This window comes from Patagioenas fasciata, chromosome 3 (genome assembly GCF_037038585.1).
Source record: "Patagioenas fasciata isolate bPatFas1 chromosome 3, bPatFas1.hap1, whole genome shotgun sequence".
Classification (NCBI taxonomy): Eukaryota; Metazoa; Chordata; class Aves; order Columbiformes; family Columbidae; genus Patagioenas; species Patagioenas fasciata.
The window spans coordinates 900,798-924,492 of NC_092522.1; the positions used below are offsets into that span (position 1 = coordinate 900,798).

The 23,695-nt window shown below is 55.9% G+C and overlaps 1 protein-coding gene across 2 annotated transcripts; it reads right to left on the reverse strand.

Annotated features, from left to right (window-relative positions):
* Nucleotides 1–16,346: 16,346 nt before the first annotated feature.
* FOXA2 (forkhead box A2) lies at nt 16,347–19,991 on the reverse strand. 2 transcript variants are annotated; one of them, XM_065834623.2, is made up of 4 exons: nt 19,920–19,991; nt 19,589–19,710; nt 18,849–18,918; nt 16,347–18,257 (listed from the first exon to the last, which is right to left on the reverse strand). In XM_065834623.2, exons 3-4 carry the CDS (start codon nt 18,915–18,917, stop codon nt 16,995–16,997), a joined length of 1,332 nt encoding a protein of 443 aa, XP_065690695.1. In that variant the 5' UTR covers nt 18,918; nt 19,589–19,710; nt 19,920–19,991; the 3' UTR covers nt 16,347–16,994. The 2 variants fall into 2 exon arrangements, with proteins under 2 accessions (XP_065690695.1, XP_065690694.1); XM_065834622.2 differs by lacking the exons at nt 19,589–19,710; nt 19,920–19,991 and having other exon boundaries at nt 18,849–18,935.
* Between the last annotated feature and the right edge of the window lie 3,704 nt (nt 19,992–23,695).

The window sequence follows — 23,695 nt, forward strand, 5'->3', positions numbered from 1 at the left end:
GCTCTTCTGTCCTCAAGAGATGTCCGCACACACACATCACAACCAAGGGCTCGTTGGTGACAACAGCAAAGTCCAGCACACTCAAAGCCACAGGTCCTGCACCTCCAGCTCGAGCACAGATCTACACCAAGATCGGTCCCTTGAGTGACTTGTGCTTATTTACTCCTTCACTTTTTAAGAACAACCAAGCAAGCTCAAGGATTTCAAAGCCCGGCCATAGGAAGCACTCTGGAACTCTGCCTGGCCAGTTTGTATCTCCCCACATCCTCCTGCCCAAAGTTGGTGGTGATACTTGAAGTTCTTGCTATGCTCAGTTATTGGGGTGCTGCAGCCAACGTGTGCCGCAGGACCAGGGCTCCTCATTAAGCTTCTCAGAAACATTGAGAAATGAGTTGGCTGTGGTGCAGGATCAGACCCCCAGAGAGAAAATCCAGGGTGCGAAAAGGCTCTTTAATCCAACGGGGAGAAGATAAATGGGGAGCAGTGGGCAGGACCTGCTCCAAAACTGGGAGCGGAGCACAGCGTGCTAGTAGCACAAGTGATTAATGAGCACAGCGGGCTAATGATGGTCCTCTCCGGCCACAAAGCCCTAATCTAAGAGGCGTTCTTAATGAACTCCCGAGGCTGCGATTGGGCTTCTGGGGTAAATCTCTTACATTCTGACACAGACGGAGGAAACTGCTCTCTGAGTCAGCAACCAAAGCTCATTCATAATTGCTTGTTTAAATATTTTTCCTTCTCCGCCGCTGCAGTCGGTTCGCCGTGTGCATCCTATGCAGAGGTGCAGCCGGCCAAAAAGGAAGCTTTCCTGGAAAAATAACAACGCTACTTTCAGCCGCAGAAATCCCCGTCCCGAATCCAAACAGGGAAGCCTCTGTCCCTTGCCAGCCTAGGCTGGGTTTCCGCCCGACGGCTTTTTGGCATCGCAGAAGAGTCGGGCAGGGGAAGGGGCCGCTTCTCCCGCCGTGGGGTGGAAATCCTGGTCTTTCGAGGCGCTCTTCCCAAATTCACGTCTCTCACGGGCTATTTATTAGTCCCTGCATTTCCTGAAGGCAACACAAACACCCGGGCAGGACAGGCGATGGGGTGTTGCACGGCAGAGCGTGTCGCCCCTATCAACCTGCTGCGTTTTTGGCTGCAGGAATGAAAGACCTGGTTCCTGAAGCTGGGGACACAAATGCAATCGTGGCAGTGAATACATGGTTATTCCCTGCGAGTTTGGGGTGTAAAGGGATGTGCGTCTCGTCCCTGTGCGTGGTACGTGGTGTCCAAGCTGCCAGGGACACGCGAGGGACAGGGGACATGTCCGCAGCATCCTCAGGATCAGTCGCTCAGCCCCAAAATGCTGCCAAGCCAAGAAATGAATCCGAACCCTTCCTAGTGACCTTCTCAGTGACCCGGAGCCGCTGGGTTAACCTCTGGTGATAATGAGATACTGGGAGCCGCCGGTGGGTAAATAGGCAATGACAGGGGTGGTCGGTGGCCGCCGCAGCCCGTCACACAGCCAGGTAGTCCCTGGCACCCTCCAGTGCAATTAACGGGGATGAAAAGCACCTTTGTCCCCATGGCAAGGCCAGAAGGAGCCACGTGCTCAGACGGGTGGCTGGCGGAGACATCGGAGTGGGCCAGGCGTGTTTGCTTTGCTCTCTTGGGCTATTAATAAGGAGCTGGACATTTCCCACACCATAGTCATGGTCGAGAGAGGGGAGGGCGGGTGGCACAGCCCTGCTGCAGGAATGCTCTGGTTTTGCTCAAATAAAGGGGTTTTAGCTCCTTTTTGCACTGGGAGGGGATGTACCTGATGTCACTGAGAGCAGGGGGCTTCAGGAACGGGGGGAGCCACAGCTGTCCCCTCTGTCCCGCAGCTCCCTGAGCTGGGACCTCCGGGTCCCCTGTGTCCCCTCACCGTCACCCCACTGAGTCTGGGGAGAAAGGTCTTGATTCATTTTCAGGAAACCCATGCAGGCTTGGGTCACCTTTCTGCGTAAAGCAACATTTTCAGGGCAGACCCCTTCCAGAGGGGACGCTTCCCAGGCTCAGGAGGGCGCGGAGCTGGTGCGGGGATGCTGGGACATCTCCAAGGGATGCTGGTGACCTGCCGTCCTGCCGTGAGAACTGGGCAGAGCAAACAAACCAGTCAGGCACTGGTTTTGAAATACCGGAGCGCTTGGGCGGATCTCGGTGCCACGAGATACGGCTGGGACCAGAGGCGGGAGTGACCTTCAGTGACACCTGCAGCAAGGCACGTCGCGGAGAGCAGGTCTACCCAGCGCGGTGTTGCACCAGCACACAAAGCTCTCGTTCAAAAGCCGCAGCAGCACGCCAAATAGCTGAGAGACCCCTTGGCAGGCGGGGACAGAGCTGGGGGTCCCGTGGGTGCTGGGTGTCCCCCCCGGCCGTGGCGGCTGGCTCCCGCTGCGCAAACACAGCCAGGCAAGATAAGGCGTGTGTGCACAGCGCTCTGCCAGGAATTTGGGGCCACTGCCACCCTCCTGGCCGCCACTCTGTCCCACCTTGCTCCCCTCAGGCCCGCTCGCTTTTTGGGTACCCGTGGGGGATGCACAGAGATGCTCCCGCTGTAGCATCCCTACCACAAGGCATCACACTGGGGCGATGCAGGAGCCGACCCAGGACATGCAGCCTCCCCCAAAAACAAAGGTAATGAGAATGTGAGCATCGTTGGAGTGGATTTACATTCACTTTTTAGCACGGGATCATAGAATCATTTCAGTTCGAGGAGACCCTCAGGATCATGGAGTCCAATGGTGGGCAAACACATCAGAAACAACCCCTCGCCTGCCCGCCGCCCCACTGCAGGGCTCAATATAATAAAGTCCAGTTTTAAAATTAATATAACGATACCTAGGAGATTAATCTTCCCGATAAGCAGACAGCAACATGACTGAATAGGCCCGTGGCTCAAACAAAGGTTCCTGTTGAGCGGGACCAGGTAGAAGACGGATGGTTTGTTAAACATTGCCAGCATACCTGGCCGGTGCCATTCCCCGGTCACAGCTAATGGCAGCGGGCGCGTTGTGCGGCAGATGCAGCCGCCACATCCAGCCAACTTAGAGCTGTTTCTTATCTGTGGCGGGCTGGCCGAGATGGAGGTGCTTTCAGGATTTTGCGCTCGCACGTGGAAAACATTCCAGACGGTCTCGAGATGCGAAAAAACATTAGAAGCCAAACACGTAGAGAGGAGCAAAGCAGGGGTTGCCGGCCCGGGGGCTCCGATTTGGGGCCGGCGGTGCGGCCCCTGCTGTGTTGTCCCCCTTCCAAAGGTGTTAGGCAAGGTCCAAGGAGCGCCCAAAATGTGTTGGGCAAGTTTTGGACTTTGCCCCAGCCTCCCGATAAGGGCTGTTGGTCCTCCCAGCAGCTGCTGCGCCTTCTCCCCGGGGGCCCATCCGGCCCGCGCAAGAAATTCGCCCTAAAAGCTGGAAAAAGCAAATAGGACCAAAAGCGACTTTGCAAACAATATCCCCATGCAAACCTCTTCCTAATTTTTCCATCAGCTCTGCAAGCGGAAGCCCCACCAGGACCCCTCATCCTTCCCAGCAGAGACACCCACCAAGTTTGTCCCCCTCACCTTTTTGGGGGGATTTTTTCCCCCCTCCTTCAAATCCTTCTGGGTGTTTTTCCCTCATCAGCTGCTCTCCCGGCTATCTAGGTGAAGGGGGATAATTAATGGCATTGTAACGCCTTTTATTACTCTCTTCGGCATCTTAACAAGGCTGAGTCACACCGGGGGATTAGGACGGCTCCAGGAATACGAAATCCCTCGCAGGGTTGGGCCAGAGGCAGCCAGTAATTAAATATCGGCTGTCCAAAACTCCAAAGAAAAGGGGTTTTTCCCCCCAAAGGTTAGTTGATATTATTATTACTACCATCATCATTATTACCAAGATTGTTATTATGTTATTGGTTTTCTTATTATTATACGCATCACAGGCCAGGTCTTCTCATGTAATTGTTGTACGAAGCATCTTCACTTGACACCAACCCCTCAGAAAAAACAAAGGGAAATGTCTGAGAAGGCTCTTTCTCCCCTGTGTTCTCCACCGCTCATCCCTGCCAGTTTTGGGGGCAAACAAGTGGAATTAAAGCAATATGTTCTTGCTCCAGCCCGGTGCCAGCAGCACAGGGACGGCTGGATGCGAAGAACGGCTGCTATTCCAGCCCATCCTCTTCCTCACTGCTTGTCCCCTCATGGCCTGGGGACGAGCCCTCCCGGAGCAAGGTGACCCAAGGCAAGGAGAACGGTGGCAACCGTGGTGCCTTTTGCCAAGGGGCTTTATTTGACTGCAGAGCCTGGAAAAGAGGAAAGATTAAAAGGCAGAAGAATTCAATTGCCAAATATATCGTTCCGGTAAGCGCAACTTGGTCTTGCCAGGTTACACAGCTCCTGTTCAGCAGCTCCTGCCGCCTCCCAGTCAATGCCTATTGTTAGTTTTGATTCGGGATCACCCTGTTCTGAAGCAGGCGAGGCGGGTTTTCTCTTTCCTCTTCACCTTTCCTTTGCTTTTATTTTCTTATATCTTTTATTTTCTTTTCCCGAAGCCCCAAGTCTATGGCTTGGCCTGGCAGCAGAGCTTTCCAAAGGGGAAATTCAGCAGGCATGGGCGGACTCCCCCCCAAATTTTTACTGCACAGGCACCAGTGTTGGCCCCGCTTTGAGGTGCTCTGGGGTCTGGTTCATGTCCCATCACCCCGGGGAAGGAGCCTGACCAGAGCTGGTCCCTCTCCGCAGCCAAACCCATGGACCTTCTCCCTGACGCTCCTTCTCCCAGCTTATGGATTTTATCCAATTTAAACGCCGAGGATTTAAAATGCCACCGGAGTTAAAAGGACCTGATTAAAAACCGTAGCCTCATCATATTTCTTAAACACGCAGTTGCATTGCTGTATTTACATTAGTGTCAACTTTAATTTAAATTCTGCATAACTATATTTGCTCCCCGAAATTCATTCGCCGGGAGCAGAGCGCAAATTACTCTGCACCGAGTGCGCTTTCTCTTTGTCTATGGCGGAGCGGTTTGGAAATTAGCACCGTAAGTGAGTGGTGGGAAGTGTCATTCCGCCTCTTTAATGTCTCATTAATTAACCCGTCTGGGCCGGGAGCAGAGCGAGGTTGGGCCGGGATTACTCTGCTCTGGCTGCTCCAAGGGCTGAGCCTCGGGTCTATTCCTCCCGCTCGCAGGTGGCGCGTGGGGCTTGGTTTGGGTGGGTTTGTCCCATTTTAGGGGCTGCTCCACAGCTGCCAGGTGTGAGGGTGCAGCTGTGGGACCGGCAGAGCCTGAGCACCCTCAAATCAAACCCAGCATCAGTTCGAATTCAGTTTGTTCCTCCAAAACGCAAATCGAATTGGGCTCCGCGATCCTTGTGGGTCCCATCCAACCTGAGATCTTCTGGGAAATACAAAAGCAATTCAGTCAAATAGAGTAGCCCATGAGGGGTAGTAAGGCGCAGCTTGGGCATAAAAATACTGTGAAGGCATAAAAACTCTTTTATTTGTGGAGTTGCATGGTCAGACACCCCAGGCCACTGTTGTCCACCCGTGGGGTGCTGCGGTGTCCCCAGGAGCGGGACACAACCAGGTGCTCGGGGACATCAGGGACGCGGGGGGGTCAGCTCTGAAGGCAGCGCAGAGACAATAGGAGCCCTCCTGCTTTTCAGCCCATCCTCCTGACCACCCACCAGGGAAGAAGAGGGGAAAGAAAGAGGTTTTAGTGACAGCAGGGGTGTCAACCCGGGTGTTTCCTGCAGGTGTACTTGGGGACGGCAGGCGCTGGATGTGAGCTCAGCTTTAGTCCTCAGCCTTTCGCCTTTTCACCTCCTCGAAACCCTTTCAAGCTCAACAAACCTGATTACAACAGGCTCCCAAAACCAACAGCCTGGGGTGGAACAAAGCCTCAAAGCGGTGGATGCTGAGCTCCGAGGGCAGCACCATCCTGCGCTGTGGCGCCCGACCTTGCTGCTGACTTCTTTTGAATTCCAACGTGATCAGCAATGCCATCGTTAAAGCAAAACAAGCGGTGCCCTGGGTGGGTGAGGGTGATTTTGGGGACGGGGAATGGATGCAGCAGGTTTGTCCCTGCGAGGGTGTTGCCACCAACACCGGCCGTCGCTGCCATGTAGGTGGCAGAAAACAGAGCCACCTCTGTGCTGCAAGTGCAACGCGTGCTTTTGCCGGTAAAACGCTCAGGATTGGGTTTGCCCTTGTGAAAAAAACGAAATAGTGGGGTTTGTCACGCTGTGTGTCATTGCACGGTGGCGATGTCCTTTGTCCGTCTGCAGTTTCTGCGCCGGGACGCGGTGGGATGTGCGTGGGTACAGATGGACGGGGCACACGCGGGGAAACACGTGTGGGGCTGGTGCCTGGGGGTCTCACCCACTTGGCGGGACAAGCGACGCCCAGGCAGGGGACAAAGGGACACAGTGGTGCCTGGAGAGGGTCCCCCAGCCATCCCCAAGGCTGACAAGCGAGATGCAGGGGTTGACTTGCCCCGAGCGTTGGCCCCGGGGGCGAATACAGCCCGTGATCCAGCGGGGAGGGCGTTTTGGGGGAGAAACACAGTAAAAGCACCCCAAAATCGGGGCGGCTCAGCGGAAGGCCCGGCAGCTGCGCTCTTATCAGGCCGGAGGAAGGGGCTGCACAACAAAAGGGCTGCGGCGGCGGGTTGATGCATGGGAAAGCCATTGGCCGCGCATTGTGGCTGCCCTTCTGCTGAGCAAATAGTTCAAACTGTTCATTCCCATCTCCTATTCTCTCCCCGGTACATTGTTTGTGTCCTTGCATTTCATTCCGCCAAGGAAGATTGCTCTCTGGGCCTATAAGCAAACAGTCCAGCAAAGAGCCAACTATCCGCTCCTTTTCCCTGGAGAACTAGCATTTTTATTTCAGCTCCAAGCTGTCAAAGAGCTGGAGAGTTTATGTCAGTATCCTGAATTAATTGCTTTAAGCTGGAGCAGCCTATACCAGCCACCAAATGTGCAGAAGATGTTTATTAATGTTTCCTCTCGGTTTTTTCGGTGGGTGTTTTTTTGTTCCAAGCTGTGCTCTCCCATACAGTGCCCTCTATTCAGTGCCGGGCGAGGGTGGTGAAATGAAAGCCGCTTATAGGGAATTAATAAAAGGTATTGTCAGCCCCGGTGCTCAACGTGGCGGCACAGCGGGCACGGGAATCTCCCGTTAGGACTTTTCGGGCGCCGGGAAGGAGAGGAATAAGACGGATTGCTGGAGGGATGGAGAAGGAGCGAGCCCTTGTTTAAACACAAATATCTTTGGTAATTAACAAAAGTGGCGAGGAAATTACTGATGGAAAAAAAAACACACGAAAGGTAAATGGTTTTGTGTTTAAACATGATATATTTTAAAGTGTTCCCCAGTGTGAAAGTCCCTGTTTAAGGGAATGAAGTAATAAACCAATTTATATACCAATAGAAAGTCGAGATCCTGAGTGCCTTTGTGTAAATTTTCCACTTGACTTTTCATTATCTACCTGAACAAAATCAATCTATATGTATGGGATCAACATGCAATATGAGAGATAAAAGACGAAATAAATGTGCTTTGCATATCCCGCAGATAAAAGCCGGCGGGCTCCAGGCGCTGCCTCCTTTCCAGGCAGATGTGTTTTAGAAAATAAATCATTTTGCAAAGGAAAAAGAGAGCAAAGCAGAGTGGTGCTTCTTAAGTGTTTACTCCCTCGCTTGAAATATTGATCCTGTCAAATGAGCAGTGGTTAATAAGTAACTCGGGAAAAATATGCCGGTTGTCTCAGTGCTTCTGCTGCAGCACGGAGCAGCCCCCGGCCGTCCGCGGCACCTCGCGCAGCCCGGACACGCTGCCGGGGCCGTGGGCAGGGGAAAGGGGAGGTGACGGAGCAGGGGCACGTGCCCTGCACGCGGGGAGCCCCGAAACCCCAGGGCATGTCAGCGTCCCGAACCATCCTGCATCCCAAACCCTGCTGCATCCCGAGCCATCCTGCATCCCAAACTCTACTGCATCCCAAGCCATCCTGCATTCCAAACCCCACTGCATCCAAAAACATCCTGCATCCCAAACCATCCTGCATCCCAAACCCTGCTGCATCCCAAACTCTACTGCATCCCAAACCCTGCTGCATCCTGAGCCATCCTGCATCCCAAACCATCCTGCATCCCAAACTCTACTGCCTCCCAAACTCTACTGCATCCCAAGCCATCCTGCATCCCAAACCCCACTGCATCCTGAGCCATCCTGCATCCCAAACCATCCTGCATCCCAAACTCTACTATATCCCAAACTCTACTGCATCCCAAGCCATCCTGCATCCCAAACCCCACTGCATCCCGAGCCATCCTGCATCCCAAACCATCCTGCATCCCAAACTCTACTGCCTCCCAAACTCTACTGCATCCCAAGCCATCCTGCATCCCAAACCCCACTGCATCCTGAGTCATCCTGCATCCCAAACCATCCTGCATCCCAAACCATCCTGCATCCCGAGCCATCCTGCATCCCAAACCCGACTGGATCCCAAACCATCCTGCATCCCAAACTCTACTGCGTCCCAAACTCTACTGCATCCCAAGCCATCCTGCATCCCAAACCCCACTGCATCCCGAGCCATCCTGCATCCCAAACCATCCTGCATCCCAAGCCATCCTGCATCCCAAACCCCACTGCATCCCAAACCCTACTGCATCCCAAACCTTGCTGCACCCCAAACGCTGCTGCATCCCAAACCATCCAGTATGCAAACCCTACCATGTCCCAGCCCCCTTGTTCATTCCCATGGCCTCACCTGCAGACACAGCTCACATCTCATTGCACTGGCCGCTTGCACACCGAGGTGGAGATGTCTGAGGGGTGATGGACTCGCCTTATCTCGCCCCAGCGGGAGCTCTTCCTGACCCCAAATATCCCAATTTCACCCGAGAACCGAGTTGTGCAATAAATTGGGCTAAATGTGCAAAGCAGAGTGGTGTTTTCTGGGGTGTGGGGGCAGAGGACACAGCGCAACAGAAGGAAAAGTCTCCCAACTTCGAGAAAATGCATCAATCAGGACACATTTTGCTCAAACAGCCTCAGCACCCCCAGTGAAACCAGCAGTTGCTGTACTGAGAGCAGCTAAAATCCCTGTCCCTCTGGTAACCCAGAACCCCAAGAACCCGGAACGAGTGTCCCATCCTGTCCCCACAGTTTGGGAGACTTCTCCTTCCCTTTCCCAGGACCTGGCTGGTGTTTGGCTTTGTGATAAGACAAAGCTCGGCTGGTTTCATGGATCCAAACGTCCTGGAGATTTGGATAATAGCATCCTTTATTTTTAATGGTTAGGTGAAGAGGCAGAAACTCCTTGTGCTTTTTTTCCCCCTTTAGTAACAGGATATAGAAAAGGTTAAGAGGCACTTCAGCAAAAAGAAGCCCCTCCCGGGCACGGGGGGGTTCTTATTTCTGCTGCAGCCCCAGTTAGTGTGGCAGCAGAGCCTGTCGCCCTGCTTGATGTATTCATCCCTCCTCCAAGCGCCCCGAAGCACCTGCCTCCCGCTGCTTTGCTTTCTTTGGGGGGGCTCTGGACACCTCCTGGCTATTTCTCTGGGTCCTGCATCAGATTTTTTGCCTTTCCTTATGCAAAAGGCCCTTTTCCTGGCTTTTTCTTTCTCCTCCTCCTAAAAATCCAGGCGGCGATGGGGGAGGAGAGTGGGAAGGGAGACAAAACAAAGGGGCGAGGAGCTGACTTCCCAAACCGAGGAGTTTGTGATGAGACACGCTCTGCCGTTCCCTCGCCATCTGCAGCGATTTTATGAGTTCGCTAACGATGTCTGGGATTGGGCCCAGGGGGAGCAGAAAGTCCTGGCGGCCGCTTTGCAAGCCAGGCTCACCTGCTGTCTCCCCCGCAAGGCTTCGTCCCCCCCATGTCCCAGCCCATCAGCTCCGGAGCAAAGCACAACCCCATGCAGGCTTTAACCATCACCTTTTTGCGTGTTTTTTGCCTGTCGGGGTTAGCTCTCCCCTCCAAAGCCTTTCCTTTCAACACCACCAGCGTGCGTCCCTCGAAGAGTAACATGAATCCATCCGCTCCTCAACTTTCTCGAGGTGCTGCTATGGCTTTGGGTTTTTATTCCCCAACAGGCTCCATCCTGGCAAAGCAGCTCCTGCAGGCCAGGATAACGCTGCTCCCGGCCCCGCCAGGAGCCACTGGAGCGTGACCCAGGTATCGCACACAAGTACAGACACAAAGAGGCAATCGCAGATGGGAATCTGAGGCTTTAATAGGGGCCGTGGAGGCAGCGGCAGCGCTCGCTGAGAGCCGGGAGTTGGCCCCGGCCACCCCCGACACCGACTCCTTGTGCCATTATTAACATAAATACAGGAGAGCAAAGGGGAGTGGGAGTGCGGTGACAAGCAAAGCGTTTCAAGGTCTCCGAAATCCTTCCGTATCGGCGTTTTCGGTAGCAAGGTGGAGGTAAAATCAGCACATTTCCGCTCCTCCACGCCGTTTTCCAGCCGTGGAGGGATGGGGCTTGTTCTTTTTTTACTGCTTGTGCGAGTCAAAATCTGCAGAAAGCCAATTCCTTCCCCGGGCAGGGGTGAGCAGGGTCCTGCATGGGTGGCACTGGGATGGTTTGGACAGGTAGAGATCGCCCAGCAAGGACTGGGCTGCAGAAATCCCTGTATCCGGGAGGGGAAGGGAAAGAAAGGGAGAAAGGGAAAGGAAGAGGGGAAAAGGAAAGAAAGGGGCAAAAGCTGAAAAAATGACAGAATGGGAAAAAATTGGAGAAAGTGGGGAAAAATTAAATAAATGAGGAAAAGGGAAAGAAAGTGGGGAAAAAAATGAAAGAATGGGAAAAATGAAAGAAAGGGGGAAAAAAGGGGGCAAGGAAAGAAAAGGGGGAAGAAAATAAATGGGGAAAAAGGAAAGGAGGTGAAAGAAATGGAAAAAGGTGGAAGAAATGGAAAAAGGGGAAAGAAACAGAAAAGAAGGAAAAGGAAGGGGAAAGAAACAGAAAAGGAGGAAAAGGAAGGGAAAAGGAAGGAAAAAATGGGGGGGAAGGAAAAAAAAAAGCGAGGGAAGAAATTAAAAGACAGGGAAAGGAAAAGAAGGAAAAGAAAAGGGAAAGGAAAATAAAGGGAAAGATTAAAAAATGGAATAATAAAAAAAAAAAAGAAGGAAAGAAAAAGAAGGAAAGGGGGAGGAAAGGGAAAGGAAAGGAAAAGAAAGAAGAGGAAAGGAAGGCAAATAAAACGAAAATAAAAGGAAAAGGAGGCTCGGTGGCGATGTAAAGGCGGAAGCGCTGCCGGCCCGCTGTGGACGCTGCGCACCGGCGCACACGGGCGCGCAAACGAAAAAGCCCCTTCGGGCGGGGGGATGAGCTCGGCCCCCTCCCGGCCCCGCTCCAGGGCCCCCCCGAGGAGCCGCCTCCACCTCATTTGCGTTTTTTAAAAACTTTTCCTTTTATTTTCTTTTTCCATGCAATTTCACGCCCGGCTGCACCTGCAAACATAACGGCCCGGCCGAGCCGCCGCCCCCGGCCCCCCCCGGCGCCCCGGAGCCCCACGGCCCGGCCCTGCGAGCAGCAACGGCTGAACGAACCGCTGTCCGTCCCTCCATCCAACCAACCATCCTTCCATCTGTCCATCCATCCATCTTTCCCTTCCTCTATCTTTCCATCCATCTATCCCTTCCTCTATCTTTCCATCCATCTATCCCTTCCTCTATCCTTCCGTCCATCCCTCCGTCAAATCAACCATCCATCCGTCCATCCGTCCATCCATCCGTCCATCCATCCATCCATCCATCCATCCATCCATCCACCCCTACATCGATGCCTGCATCCACCTCTCCTCTGTCCGTTCACACGCCCAAAACAACGTCCCTGGCTCGATGCCGCTTTCCCCGTCCTCACGGACCCGATCCGCACCCTCCAGCTCTGCCCGGCCATGGGTGGGGGGTGTCGGCCCCCCCCGGTGCCCTTGGACACTCGGGTGCACTGCGGGGTGCGGGTCAAGCCCCCCGATCGCCAAAAAAACCCCTGCCCTCCTGTTTAGAGCCGAACGCCAGGTTTAGGGGGCAGCTCTACAGACCCTGTGTCTCGGGGACAGCCAGACCCTCCGGGGACACAAATACCACTTAACGGAATAATTGGGAAAAAAATATATACACATACAACCCGATCGCGGTGCGCGGCCGGGGCTGCGAACGGTTTCGAGTTTGGTGTGATTTTTTCCCCTTTCTTTTGCTTTGTTTTGTTCGGTTTGGTTTTTTCCCAATAAAAATAACTACCTACCAAATTCACCCGTGTCCCCCCGGCCGCCCTCCCGGGGCTCCGTCGGGAGAGGATGAATATTTCGCTCCCCACCATGGGAGCCCGAGTCTGAAACACGACCGCGGCGAAAGAGCGGAAAAAATAACCCCAAACTCCCGAAAGCCGCCGGCCCCAAAGCCCCGTTTTTAGCTCCATTGGCGGCCAAGGTGTCCCGTAAATAAGGAGCCGGCAGACTCTACATCATCCTGTAATATTTACCCTTTTGAAGGTTAGGCAGGGCAGAGGTAACAAACTTTGAACGTTTTTCTTCCCTGCTCTCCTTTTCCATCCTCTTCCCTACCTGGTTTTATGTGGTTTCTGGATTAATCTAGTGCGGAGCAGAAACGGACTTTACCCGGCCGAAATATAGGATTAGGACTATTTCTAGAAGAAAGAGGATAGTGTGAACTGCCTTTAGCCTGCAATAGTCTAAAGCAGAATTACAGCTTGTAAAATAGGTCTCCATCAGTTTCCCAGGAGACGAGTTAAGCCCTACTTGGGTGTTCCAGCTCTTTTTAGAACCAGCAATAATTAGACTCATCTCACCCCCGAGTTGTCCGGTGTTGGTTTCTTTTTTGTCGTTGTTGTTTTAATTCATCAATAAATGTACTTTTGCCTGCAGTCCCGGCTGCGGGCAGGGCGGGCAGGGCGGGCAGGGCCGGCAGGGCGGGCAGGGCCGGCTGCCCGCACCGCCGTTCTTTCTCCCGGGGAGGATGTCGGGGGGCAGCCCCGGGCTTCCCCAGCAAACCGCTGCCTGTGCCACCTTCTTTGTGCTTTGATGTCTTTTGAGCCATCGCTGCATGTCATTAGGGGCCCGAACAATTAAAAAAGGAAAAAAAAAAAAAAAAGTGCCTTTTCTCCCCTTCCTCGCGGATGGGAAGTCAGGGGAGAAAAAATATCAATAAGTGAGGGAAGGCGAGCGGCTGGATCGGGGATGATTTGGGGGGCTCCCGTGGCCACGGAGGTGTCCAGATCACCTTCCCCCCTCTGCCCCATCCGCTGCAGCCCGTATGGACACAGGCCGGCGCCCTCGGATGCCACTCGGTCCCCGCGAAAAAGAAATCTCTGTTTGGGGAGAATTAACGGCCGAAAGGGAGCCGAGCGCTCTGCCCCGCTGTTAGTGGGGGAAACTCAAGCCGGGGGGGCTTGGGGAAGCTGGGGATGGGAATAAGGGTAAAAATAGCCAGGGGTGACGGGCAGAAAGGCAAGTGCCCCCCCCCACCCCGCAGGGACCGGTTCACCGGGACGGGGACACGTCGGCGGTGCTGGCGGTGAACGGGGACGCGGGGCTGAGCCGCCCTGTCCCGCCTGGCGCGGGGAAGGATGAAGGATGCTCCGGGATGCGGTGGGGCCCTTCCCACTCGCGTCCCCCTCCCCGCGCGGGGGACAGGCGTTTAATGACAAGTAATTGGCAAGAGCGCAGAGCCGCATTACGAGAGGGCCCGGGCTGTTATGAATTATTGAGAGCCCATCAGCCGCCCGGCGCCTTCTCCTCTCGCCGGGGACACGGAACCGGTCACGGCAGCGCGGGGCCGGGGGGACACACGCACCCACCCGCTCCTGCCCTCGCCTCACCGGGCTGCGGTACCGCGGCCCTCGCCCAGGAGCCGGCCCCGCGGCCGTGTCCTCTCCCCGGGCCCTGCAACCCCTCCCGGGAAGCATCCCCGGGACCGCCGCCCCCGTTCATCCCTGCGTGGGCGATGCCACTCGTGTCCGTGTCCGGTGCAGAGCGGGCGAGCCCCGGGAAGGGCCGCCGTCCCCGCCGAAACTCCCGGTTTGCCTCGTATCGAGGAAATAGGGGCGGGGGGATTTGTTTTCCCCGTGTATTTTGCCCAGGCGGGTGCAGGCGGCCGGGCCGGGTCCTGCCCGTCGGCAGCGGCACCGGTAGCGACGCTTTCCCGGTGTCACGAACACGGGAGAAATGTCTTTCCGCGGAGAGGACACGGAGCGGTCGCTCCCAGCCCGGAACAAAAGAGTCCCACGGAGCTGGGGGGGGACAAGGCGGAAAACAAAACCAAAACAAAATAAACCAAAAAAAATAGATGAAATAAAAGACAAAAATCAGAATAATATAAAGAAAAAAACTGTTCCGGCTCGGAGGAGCGGGAGAAGGGCGAGAGTCTGGTCCCGCACGTCCCCGTCCCTCTCCCACTCTCCTCCGAACGAAGCACAACGACTCCCCCCGCCAGGCAGGAGTTTTGGGGCTGAAACCGGCAGAAACGGCGCTCCCAGCGCGGCCGGCCCCGGTCGCACCCCGCTCCCGCACGGGACGCCCCCCTGCACCCCCAGATAACACCCCTTTGCTCCCCTCCCCTGCTCCGCATCACGCTTTCCCTTCCTCAAACGATTCCTCGGCCGGGAGAGGGGCGGCGGGGTCAGGACCCCCCAAAAAAACCTGGGGAGGAGACGGTGGGAACATCCACCCCCCGGCCCGGCCGCTGCCTTCGCCCCGGAGGAGGAGGAGGAGGAGGGATGAAGAGAAGCTGAAGGTGCAAAGCGCAGGAGAAGCAGAAGGAGCGGCGGGTGTCACCTACCTGCGCCCCGGCCGCCGCGCCCGGCTCTGCGGGAGCCGCCGGCATCCCCGCATTTATTGGAGCTGAAACTCCGCTACTGTTGACTTTAGCACAAAGCAAAGATTTCGCTGCCCGCTAGTTTAAAAATGAATATTTTACCAAGATATCGATCAGCTTTATAAAATTCAGTTAAGCACAATGGCTCAAAAGGAGGGGAGGTGGGGGGGGGGGGGAAGGAAAGGGACGCAATATAATATCTGTGTAAATTTGCTGAAGTATGACGTGGTGTTGAAAGTTTACCCTCCTGGAATTTGGATCCAGATTTGCCCCCCCCTTCTTTTTTTTTTTTTTTGTTTACTGACTTTGTTTATTCACAGATCACGGTTGCTTAAACCGGCAGGAGCAGAATGCGCTTGTAGTGTGGGGCTGGGGGCGGGCGAGCTGTGTGGGGAGAGGGGAGAGAGAAAAATGCCAGTGCTTGGAAAGAAAGAAAAAAGAAAGAAATAACGCGTAGCGCGGGGATTTTCCCGTTTGTGTTGGTTTTCCTCTTTCCCACGTTCTCCCTCAAGTCTCCATCCTCGCGTTTCAGCGTGAAGCGGCCCAGAGGAAACGAGAAAATAGTAATAAATGTGGGGCGGGGGGCAGGCGGAAGAGGCGCTTCTGGAGCGGGATCGGAGCGGGACGTTGTGCCGGTGCCCGGAGTCGCGGGGGGGGCAGCGGAGCCGCTCCCGAACCGGCCGCACCCCCGCGCCCGTGCCCCTTCCCCGCGGGGGCCTTTTATGTGCTAATGCCCCACATCCTTCACAACGTGTGTGTCCTTGCCGTATAGAGACGGACAGATTTCTGGCTGGATCTCTGTTTTGTTTTTTGGGACTTTTTTTCCTCCTCCCCCCTCACCCCCGCCCTTTTCTCCCCTTCTCCCTTTTTCTCTTCCCGCGGACAATGCGGAATTTTAAGAAGGATTTGAATGTTATTTCGGAAAGCAATATCTATGACTTGCAGTAAACGCGTGGGAAAAACAACAAGTGGTTGGGAGGACGGGCAGGACATCAACGGTGGGCAAGTGGGGGGAAGAAATGACATTAAGCCCGGCCGGGCTGCCCTGAGGTGTCCCGAAGGTCCCGCTGCCGGACCGAGACGCTCGGGAGGAGTTTTAAGACAAAATAAAAAGCTCTCCGGTTTTTCCCCGCCGGTTTTCCCCCCGAGCGGGTGCCCCCCGGGATGCGCCGAGCCCCAGTTCCCCCCTCCCCAATTAACACCGTCCGGTAATTGCGGTAATTGCGGGCGAGGGGTCCCGCGGCGGCGCCGGCCGCTTCGGGCACGGTCCGGGCTCGGGGGGTTTGTCCCCCGAGAGAAGGGGACAGCCCGACCCCCGGGGGGGTCCCGACGGGGCGGTGGAGGAAACGGGCGAGTCCCGGCGGAACAGAGATGAAGGGGAAAAAAAACCCCGCCAATAACACTTTAATATAGTTCTGTGAAAATCTGGCTAGTCGCTACCAGAATACACATTTATAAGCCATAAATAAAGCATACAGAAACGATAAATTAATCAGATCCAAGTAGTTTACTCTCCCGGTAACATCAAGTGTTTGTTTCAATTACAACGATCTATCCTGAATTTTTTTTAATCACTTTTATTTTTTTTTGGTATTTTTTCCTTTTTTTTTTTTTTCTCCCCCTTTTTCTCCCCCTTTTTACAACGTTACAAGACTTTGGGATTCAGAACTAGCATGGGTTTCACACTGAAGGAGGATTTCGGTTTGTTTCTGTTGTTTGTTTCTTTTTCCTGTCACTTCCACACAAAAAAATAGATATATTTATACCTCCTTGCGACGACAACAACGGAAAAAAAAGCCCAACAGAAACCCCCCCTCTCCCCATCCCATTGCCCCCAGCCCATCCCTCCCGACCAAAATAAACCACCCCACAAGGCAAACCAAGGGAATCGCACCCCCCCCGGGCACGGGTGGCTTGGGGCCGAGGGGGGGGACACCAAAGCGCCTGTTCTTGCTGCTGATTCCCGAACGGATGCAAACATCTGGAGCCAACGGAAAGAAAAATAGATAGATATATATATATATGTATATGTACCGTGCTCGACAGCGTTCATAGTCCATCGCTCTGCTCGGGGGCTGCGTGGGGATATGGGGGGGCTGTCCCCCTCACCGTGGGGGGATCTTCCCCTCGGCCCTTTTAGGAAGAGTTCATGATGGGCCGGGAATACACACCTTGGTAGTAAGAAGTCTCTCCGGCTAAAGGGGAGGACTCTAAGGCGTTTTTGTTCGTTACGGGCCCCATGGCCAGGCTGCCGGGCATGGGCGAGGCGTAGCCCGAGTAGTGCATCACCTGCTCGTAGGCCTTCAGGTCCATTTTGTGGTGGTGGTGGTGGTGGTGGTGAGGGTGGTGGTGCTGCTGCTCGGAGGAGGACATCAGGTTGTTGATGGAGAAGGGGTGGTTGAAGGCGTAGTGGTGCTCGGGCTTGAGGTGGGCGTCGTGGGGCAGGCCGGCGTGCGGGGGGGCCAGGAGGTGCTGGGCCGGCGAGGCCGCCGGCTCCCCGGGACTCAGCCCCGGCGTGCCCTTCAGGTCGGCCAGGGCTCGCTTGTGGTCCTGGCACGGCGAGGCGCTGGCCGGGGACTCGGCGCCGCCTGAGCCCTCGGAGCCCCCCGAGGAGCTGCCTTCCCCCAGGGGTTGGCTGGGGGGCTGCCCGGGCCCCTTCTTGCCCCCGCTGCCGGCCCCGCCGCCCGCCCCGCCGCCATCCTTGGCGGCCAGCTGCTTCTCGCACTTGAAGCGCTTCTGGCGGCGCAGGTAGCAGCCGTTCTCAAACATGTTGCCCGAATCGGGGTGCAGCGTCCAGAAGGAGCCTTTGCCCGGCTTGTCCGGGGAGCGGGGCACCTTGAGGAAGCAGTCGTTGAAGGACAGCGAGTGGCGGATGCTGTTCTGCCAGCGCTGCTGGTTCTGGCGGTAGAAGGGGAAGAGGTCCATGATCCACTGGTAGATCTCGCTCAGCGTCAGCATCTTGTTGGGCGACTGCTGGATGGCCATGGTGATGAGGGAGATGTAGGAGTAGGGCGGCTTGGCGTGCGTGTAGCTCCGCCGGTAGGTCTTGGGGTCCCGCGAGCGGTTGAGGTTGGATTGCCCGTAGATGGGGCTCATGGAGTTCATGTTGGTGTAGGGGGCCAGGGCATTCATGGAGCCCGCTTGGCCTCCCATGGGGCTCATGCTGGGGCTCAGGTGGGTGCCCATCCCTGCCACGCCAGCTGAGCCCATGCCGGGCATGGCCCCTGCACCGGGCGACATGCCGGTGAGCGAAGGGCTCATGCCTGTGTTGGCGTAGGACATGTTCATGGAGGTGGCAGCCGTCATGTTGGCCGTGGTGCTCATGGCCGACATGGTCATGTACGTGTTCATGCTGTTCATGCCCAGCCCCGCGTTCATGTTGCTCACCGAGGAATAGCTCTGCAGGGCAAGCGAGAGAGAAGGAAGATTTGAGGGGGGGACAGGCGGGTAGCCCCATCAGGGACAAGGACAGCCTGGGGAGCATTGGGGGACACCCGCAACCCAGACCCGATTGCAACCGGCAAGAGCCTCTGCAGCCCCGGGGCTCCATGCCCTGTGGGGCGGGAAGGGTTAAATCCTGGGGTGGGGGGGGGGTGTTTTTCTGGTTAATGAAAAACAAATATATATATATATATGTGTGTATATATATATGAAAAAAGAGACGGGATGGTAGCAGGATCGACGGATCCGTCCTGGAGAGGGGAGTTGGAGGAAGGGGAAGGGAAATCCCTCCCCAGAGCGAGAAAAATACCTGGGGGTGGGGGGAGGCGGGGGGGGGAAAGGAATAAATAGCGACCCAGCGCTCAGCAGCACCCCGCTGCCCCGCACCCCCCGGGACCCCCCGGGACCCCGCAGCCCTGCCCGCAGCTCTGCCCGCAGCCAGCGCGGAGCCCCAGCTCGGGCTTTGCTGCCAAAGTTAATCCCGTTGCGGGGCTGGCACGGCGCGGGGAGCGCGGCCGAGGGGCGGTGAGCCCCGGCTCCCTTCCTTACCTCGGGCTCCCCGTAGTAGTTGCTCCAGTCCGTGTGCTCATGCCCTTCCATTTTCACCGCTCCCAGCATACTGGAAGTGGAGTGCATGGCAGTTTAAAATTTAACAGCCACAACAAACGACGACAGAGAGCAACCCAAAAAAAAAAAAAAAAAAAGAAAGAAAAAAAAAGTCCCCAGCCCTCCCTCCCCTCCGTCGGAGCCTCTGGAGGAGGAGGAAGAGGAGGGAGGGAGGAATGGGGGGGGAGATCGAGCGGCTTTGGGGCTGGGGTTTTTTTTTCGCTGCTGCTCCTTGGGTGGGTTTTCGCAGTTGCTTCGCGGCGAAAAGTCGCCCGGAGGCGATGGAGGAGCCGGAGGAGGAGGAGGAGGAGGGAGGAGGGAGGAAGAAGAGGAGGAGGAGGAAGAGGAGGACAAGTGCTGCAGTGACGTGGGTGCCCGGGTGATATAGCACGGAGCGGCCGGGCGAGCCTCCAATCCCCAGGTCCTCGGCTGCCCATTTGAATAATCAGCTCACACCTAGGCGGGAGCGGCTCCTCCGCGGCCCCCCGCGCACCTCTGCGCACCCCACCGCGGGGCACCCCGGGCCGACCCCCCCGCCTTGGCAGGGGGAGCCGATTGCTGTCACCCCCCCGGGCACCCCCGAGCGGAGCCGACCTCCCCCCAGCATCCCCGACGGGAGCTGCCCCCGCACCTCCGAGCTGTTTTCCGCCCCCCAGCCCAGCTCCCAGCCCAGCCCCACGCACCTTCGCTCCCCGCGGCCGCTCGGCGGAGCCCCCGGGGCTCAGGCCGCCGCCCCCCCGTCCGTGCCCCGGCTCTGCCCCATCGGCGGGCCCGGCAGCCGCCGCTCTGGCTCTTCCTCAGGTACCTACAACAAATTCGTAACTAAGACAAACACGGAGGACAAGGGAGGGGAGGTGGGAGGCAGCGGGAGAAGCGCCCTCGGGGCCCCGGGGGCTCCCTCGGGCGGTGCGGGGTCCCGGCGGGCGCCGTCGCGGCAGCGCGGCCGAAACACCCCGGCAGCCTCGGAGAGGAGGGGGTGGAAGGAAGGACGGACAGACGGACGACAAAAATCACCCGGCTCCAAATCCCCGCCGGCTCCGCCGCCCGCCCCATCGGCGCTGCGGCCACGGCGGCTCCCGGCGGGGTCCAGCCGGCGGGGAGGGGTGAGGGCGGCCCCTTCCGCGGCAGGAGGGGCGGAGGGCCGCCCTCCAGCTCCGCACACCCCCGGGCCGGGGCCGTGCTCTCCCGCCGCTGTCCCTGCCTGTCCCCGAGGTAGGGCCGACAGCCCCGCCGCCTCCACCGCGCCCCGGCCTTTGGTTTTTCCTGGTTCGTAGATCCCTGACTACCGCCAAAAATTCCCACAAGCCGCCCATTCTGTTTATTTATCTATTTATTTATTTGTCGCTCCAGAAAGAAGAGGGGGGGGCTGACAAAAAAAAAAAACGAAGCCACTGATGAGCGAAAGCTGGCGACTGGTTTTAAATACGACCACAAACCCTTCGGACAGGATTTCCCCTCACCGCGGAGCCCCCGCTCCGGGAGGAGCCCCAGAGCTCCCGCAGGACTCTCCCCCGGGCCCCAGCACCCCCAGGAGTCACCGCCAACCCAAAACAGCCCCCCCGGCTCCCGGGAGGGCGCGCTCCTATCGCGATAGCCGCGGCGACAGCGGCAGCACAGCTCCTGCCCGCCCCAGTATTGAGGGGGCGGTTGGAGTATGAGCCGAGGGGGGTAGGGGGTACCCCTAAAAGGGAGGGGGCGGCGGTGCCCCCCCCGCCGGGAGGGGCCCGTCCCTCGGTCCCGCCCGCTAAAAGCGGTGACGAGGCGCCCCCTGTCGCCTGCTGTCCCCGGGTCCGCAGGGCGAGGGGGGGACACCCCGGGGGACCCCCATGCGGGTGCTGCAGCCCCCAGGCCGGGGTGAGGGGGGTCACTGCAAGTGGCTCAGGGACGCTCGGCTCTGCAAGAGGGCAGAGATGCTCGTTCCCAGGGGGAGCACCCAAATCGCCCTAATTCACCCCCCAAATCATCCACATTCACCCCAAAATCACCCACCCTGGCTCATGGCTGAAAGGGGCTCCCAGATTAGATGCAGCCCAGGTCTGGCTCAGACCAGACTCTCCAAACTAATGCATCTTCTCAGAAATTTTTGCTCCTTTGGCGTAACCAAAAGGCTCAGGAAGGGAGAATTGAGGGGCAGCTTGGTAAAATTAGCAATGTGGCCACTGGACGCGGCAAAGATCATCAGTTCAAAGATCCCGTCTGCTCAGCGTCCTGCCTGCAGCCCATTTCAGCTGTTTTGAGGAAGATGTGGCCACCTTTAGCACCGTTTTGTCCTTCAGAGCACGAGGTGTGGGAGGGGAGCGTGTGTTCTCAACAGGACTGGATCTGCTGTGGGAGTTCCCTTCACAGGAGCAGGAGAGAGGCCAGAAGGAGGATTTCCCCGTGCAATACGCTCACCCACTTTCAGGCCTTGGTCCAGCGGTGGCACAGATGTGACGCGCTCCCCGCACATCTGGCAGCTCAGCACGAGGGGTGGCTGGAGGTGAACGTGCGCCCGGAGCTTTGTGGGTCCTGGTCTCACGCTGGTCATTATCAAAATCCCATTTCCCCCTCAAGTCAGCAGGACTTTGCGTTTTGTTGCCACCAAAGATGAGGCTTTCTACCTCTTGTCCCATGTCCATGCATGGACTGGAAGCTGCTGAGAGGCAAAGGAGAGTTGCTTTCACAAGAGGTTGGATTTTCACCCAAAACATTCACTCGAGGCCCCTGCACAGCTATCAGAGGATGTTCCTGCTCTTCTTGCTCCAGCACCAACACTTAAATCCAGTTTCGCCTTCTTGGTTCTGATGTTGCACCCTTCACCATCCATCCCATGGTCCAAACCTCTCGCCCTGCCCAGGACACAAAGAACCTTCCATGCGACGTATGTTGGGTGAGGAGGAGGAGGTCTCTTCATCCAACATGTCCCCTGTGTCACCGGAATGGTGGTGTCTGTAAAATACATGGACTTGCCTTCTAATAGCATTTTAAAAAATATCTAGGATGACAAAAATTGAAAATTTTCAGCAGTATCTTACTTAAACACACCTGGTTGGGCTACTAAGAAACACACCAGCCATTTAAAAACAATTTTTTCTCTTTAACATTTAGCTAATAATTATCTTAAATTTAATTTTTCAGTTACATTCTTCTTGGCAGCAGAATCCACAACTGGAGGAGCCGTCTCTCCCTTCCCAGGGGCAGGAGGATGGTGATCGGTATGAAGATGCACCGGGAGCTGGGGCACTTTTTGGCTGCCCCCATCACTTGCAGCAAGGATGAGGCAACAAGCGTGTCCTGGTCCCTCGTCCTGGTCCCTCGACCTGGTCCCTTGTCCTGATCCCTTGTCCTGGTCCCTTGTCCCCAGAGCTCCCAGGGCTGGGGACTGACCCTGTGCAGCCTCCTGGGTTGCAATGGCCATGTGGTGTAAGGAGCAGGTAAAGATGGTGTAAAGATGCAGGACATTGCTGGGAGGGGTGATGTTTCTGTCCCAAGAACCAGCCTGGTCTGGGCAATAGAAAAATAGTGATTAAAAAAAACAACAAGAACCCCTTACCTTGCTCTTGACAGCAAACAGGGTAATTATCTCCCTTCTACTGATAATTATCATAATTAATCCAATATAATGAACTCTCCCAATTGCACCGCTGTGTCGAAAGAAATGTGTTGGCTCTTTTCCTTTCTTTAATTGAGGAAGGGGCTCTCCTGCGAGACAGGAGGAGCCCTTGCCCTCCAGAACAGAGGCATTTCAATAACGAGAAGCAAAAAGGGGTCTGTGCGGCTGCCGCAATGTCTGCGGGGCACGTTGGGAAACAACATCCTTTGCTCATTCGGGGATGCGGACAGGACCCATTGAAATGGGTGACATTTTGCGGTGGGGACAGGTTTTTTCCCCCGTCCGAGGAGTTACCCACGCGCTAAAACAGGGAATTACCACAATTACACCCAACAATGTTGACTTAACTATTTGAAGAAGTCTACAGCCGAGTCTCTCCTAATTGGATTCAACCTTTAATGGGGCTTCTTAATTCATGAAAAATGTTTTCCAAGGCTTTAACAAGTCTAACACAGGGAGAGTCAGGAGTATGCAAAACCTATTTGTCATTTCAATAGCTGATCAAGAGCCCAAGGATATCGATCCTTTTAACACGGGAATGACGCCCCCCGGTCCCCCGTTCTCCATCGCAGACAAACCCAATTCATCCAACTCAACCCAGCCAGTCGGGACATGGCTATTTTTGGCATTTTCAGTCCTCAAGGCGCTATTTTAACCTTCCTCCCCGCTCTGTAATTATTCAACGCGCCAGTGAAGGTAACGAGTCGCTGGAACCGGCGCTCGGCACCACAAGGTAAAATAAAACCTTGGAAGTGGCTGAAGAATGTGACGGGGGGGGGGAATAAAGTCTCATTGTCGTCCTGGAGCGAAGGGATGGATCCTGCACTGCAGCTCCCCTGCTTCCACAGGGCAATGCTGAGGGAGATGCCCAGGGATGCTGCTTCCCAGGTCAAGACAAAGCAGGAAGAAAACGGTCTTCCCCATCTCCCAGGCAAGCCCTGCCATGGCCATTTTCGGTAGGTTTGGCCCCAAAAGCCCTGGCAGGCAAGCAAAATCTTGAATTTCACCTGGCTGACCGAAGTATTGAGGTTCTGCTTTCATTCTGGGGAAATGTTATTTTTCCTCATGTTTAATTATCAGTTTCTGAAGACTGAAATGTCTTTGGTTTTACAATAAGAAAACAAACAGGAAAATTGAATCCAGAGACTCCTCCCAAAAAACCCTCTGCTTTAAAAACTCCCTGTTATTTCCTAACAAA

What these genes read in the sequence shown, in the direction of transcription:
- FOXA2 (XM_065834622.2), bottom strand. Translation starts at nt 18,935, where the DNA reads ATGCACTCCACTTCCAGTATGCTGGGAGCGGTGAAAATGGAAGGGCAT. An exon ending in ACTACTACGGGGAGCCCGAG is followed by an intron (nt 18,258 to 18,848) that starts GTAAGGAAGGGA and finishes CTTGCCCTGCAG; the next exon opens with AGCTATTCCTCGGTGAGCAA.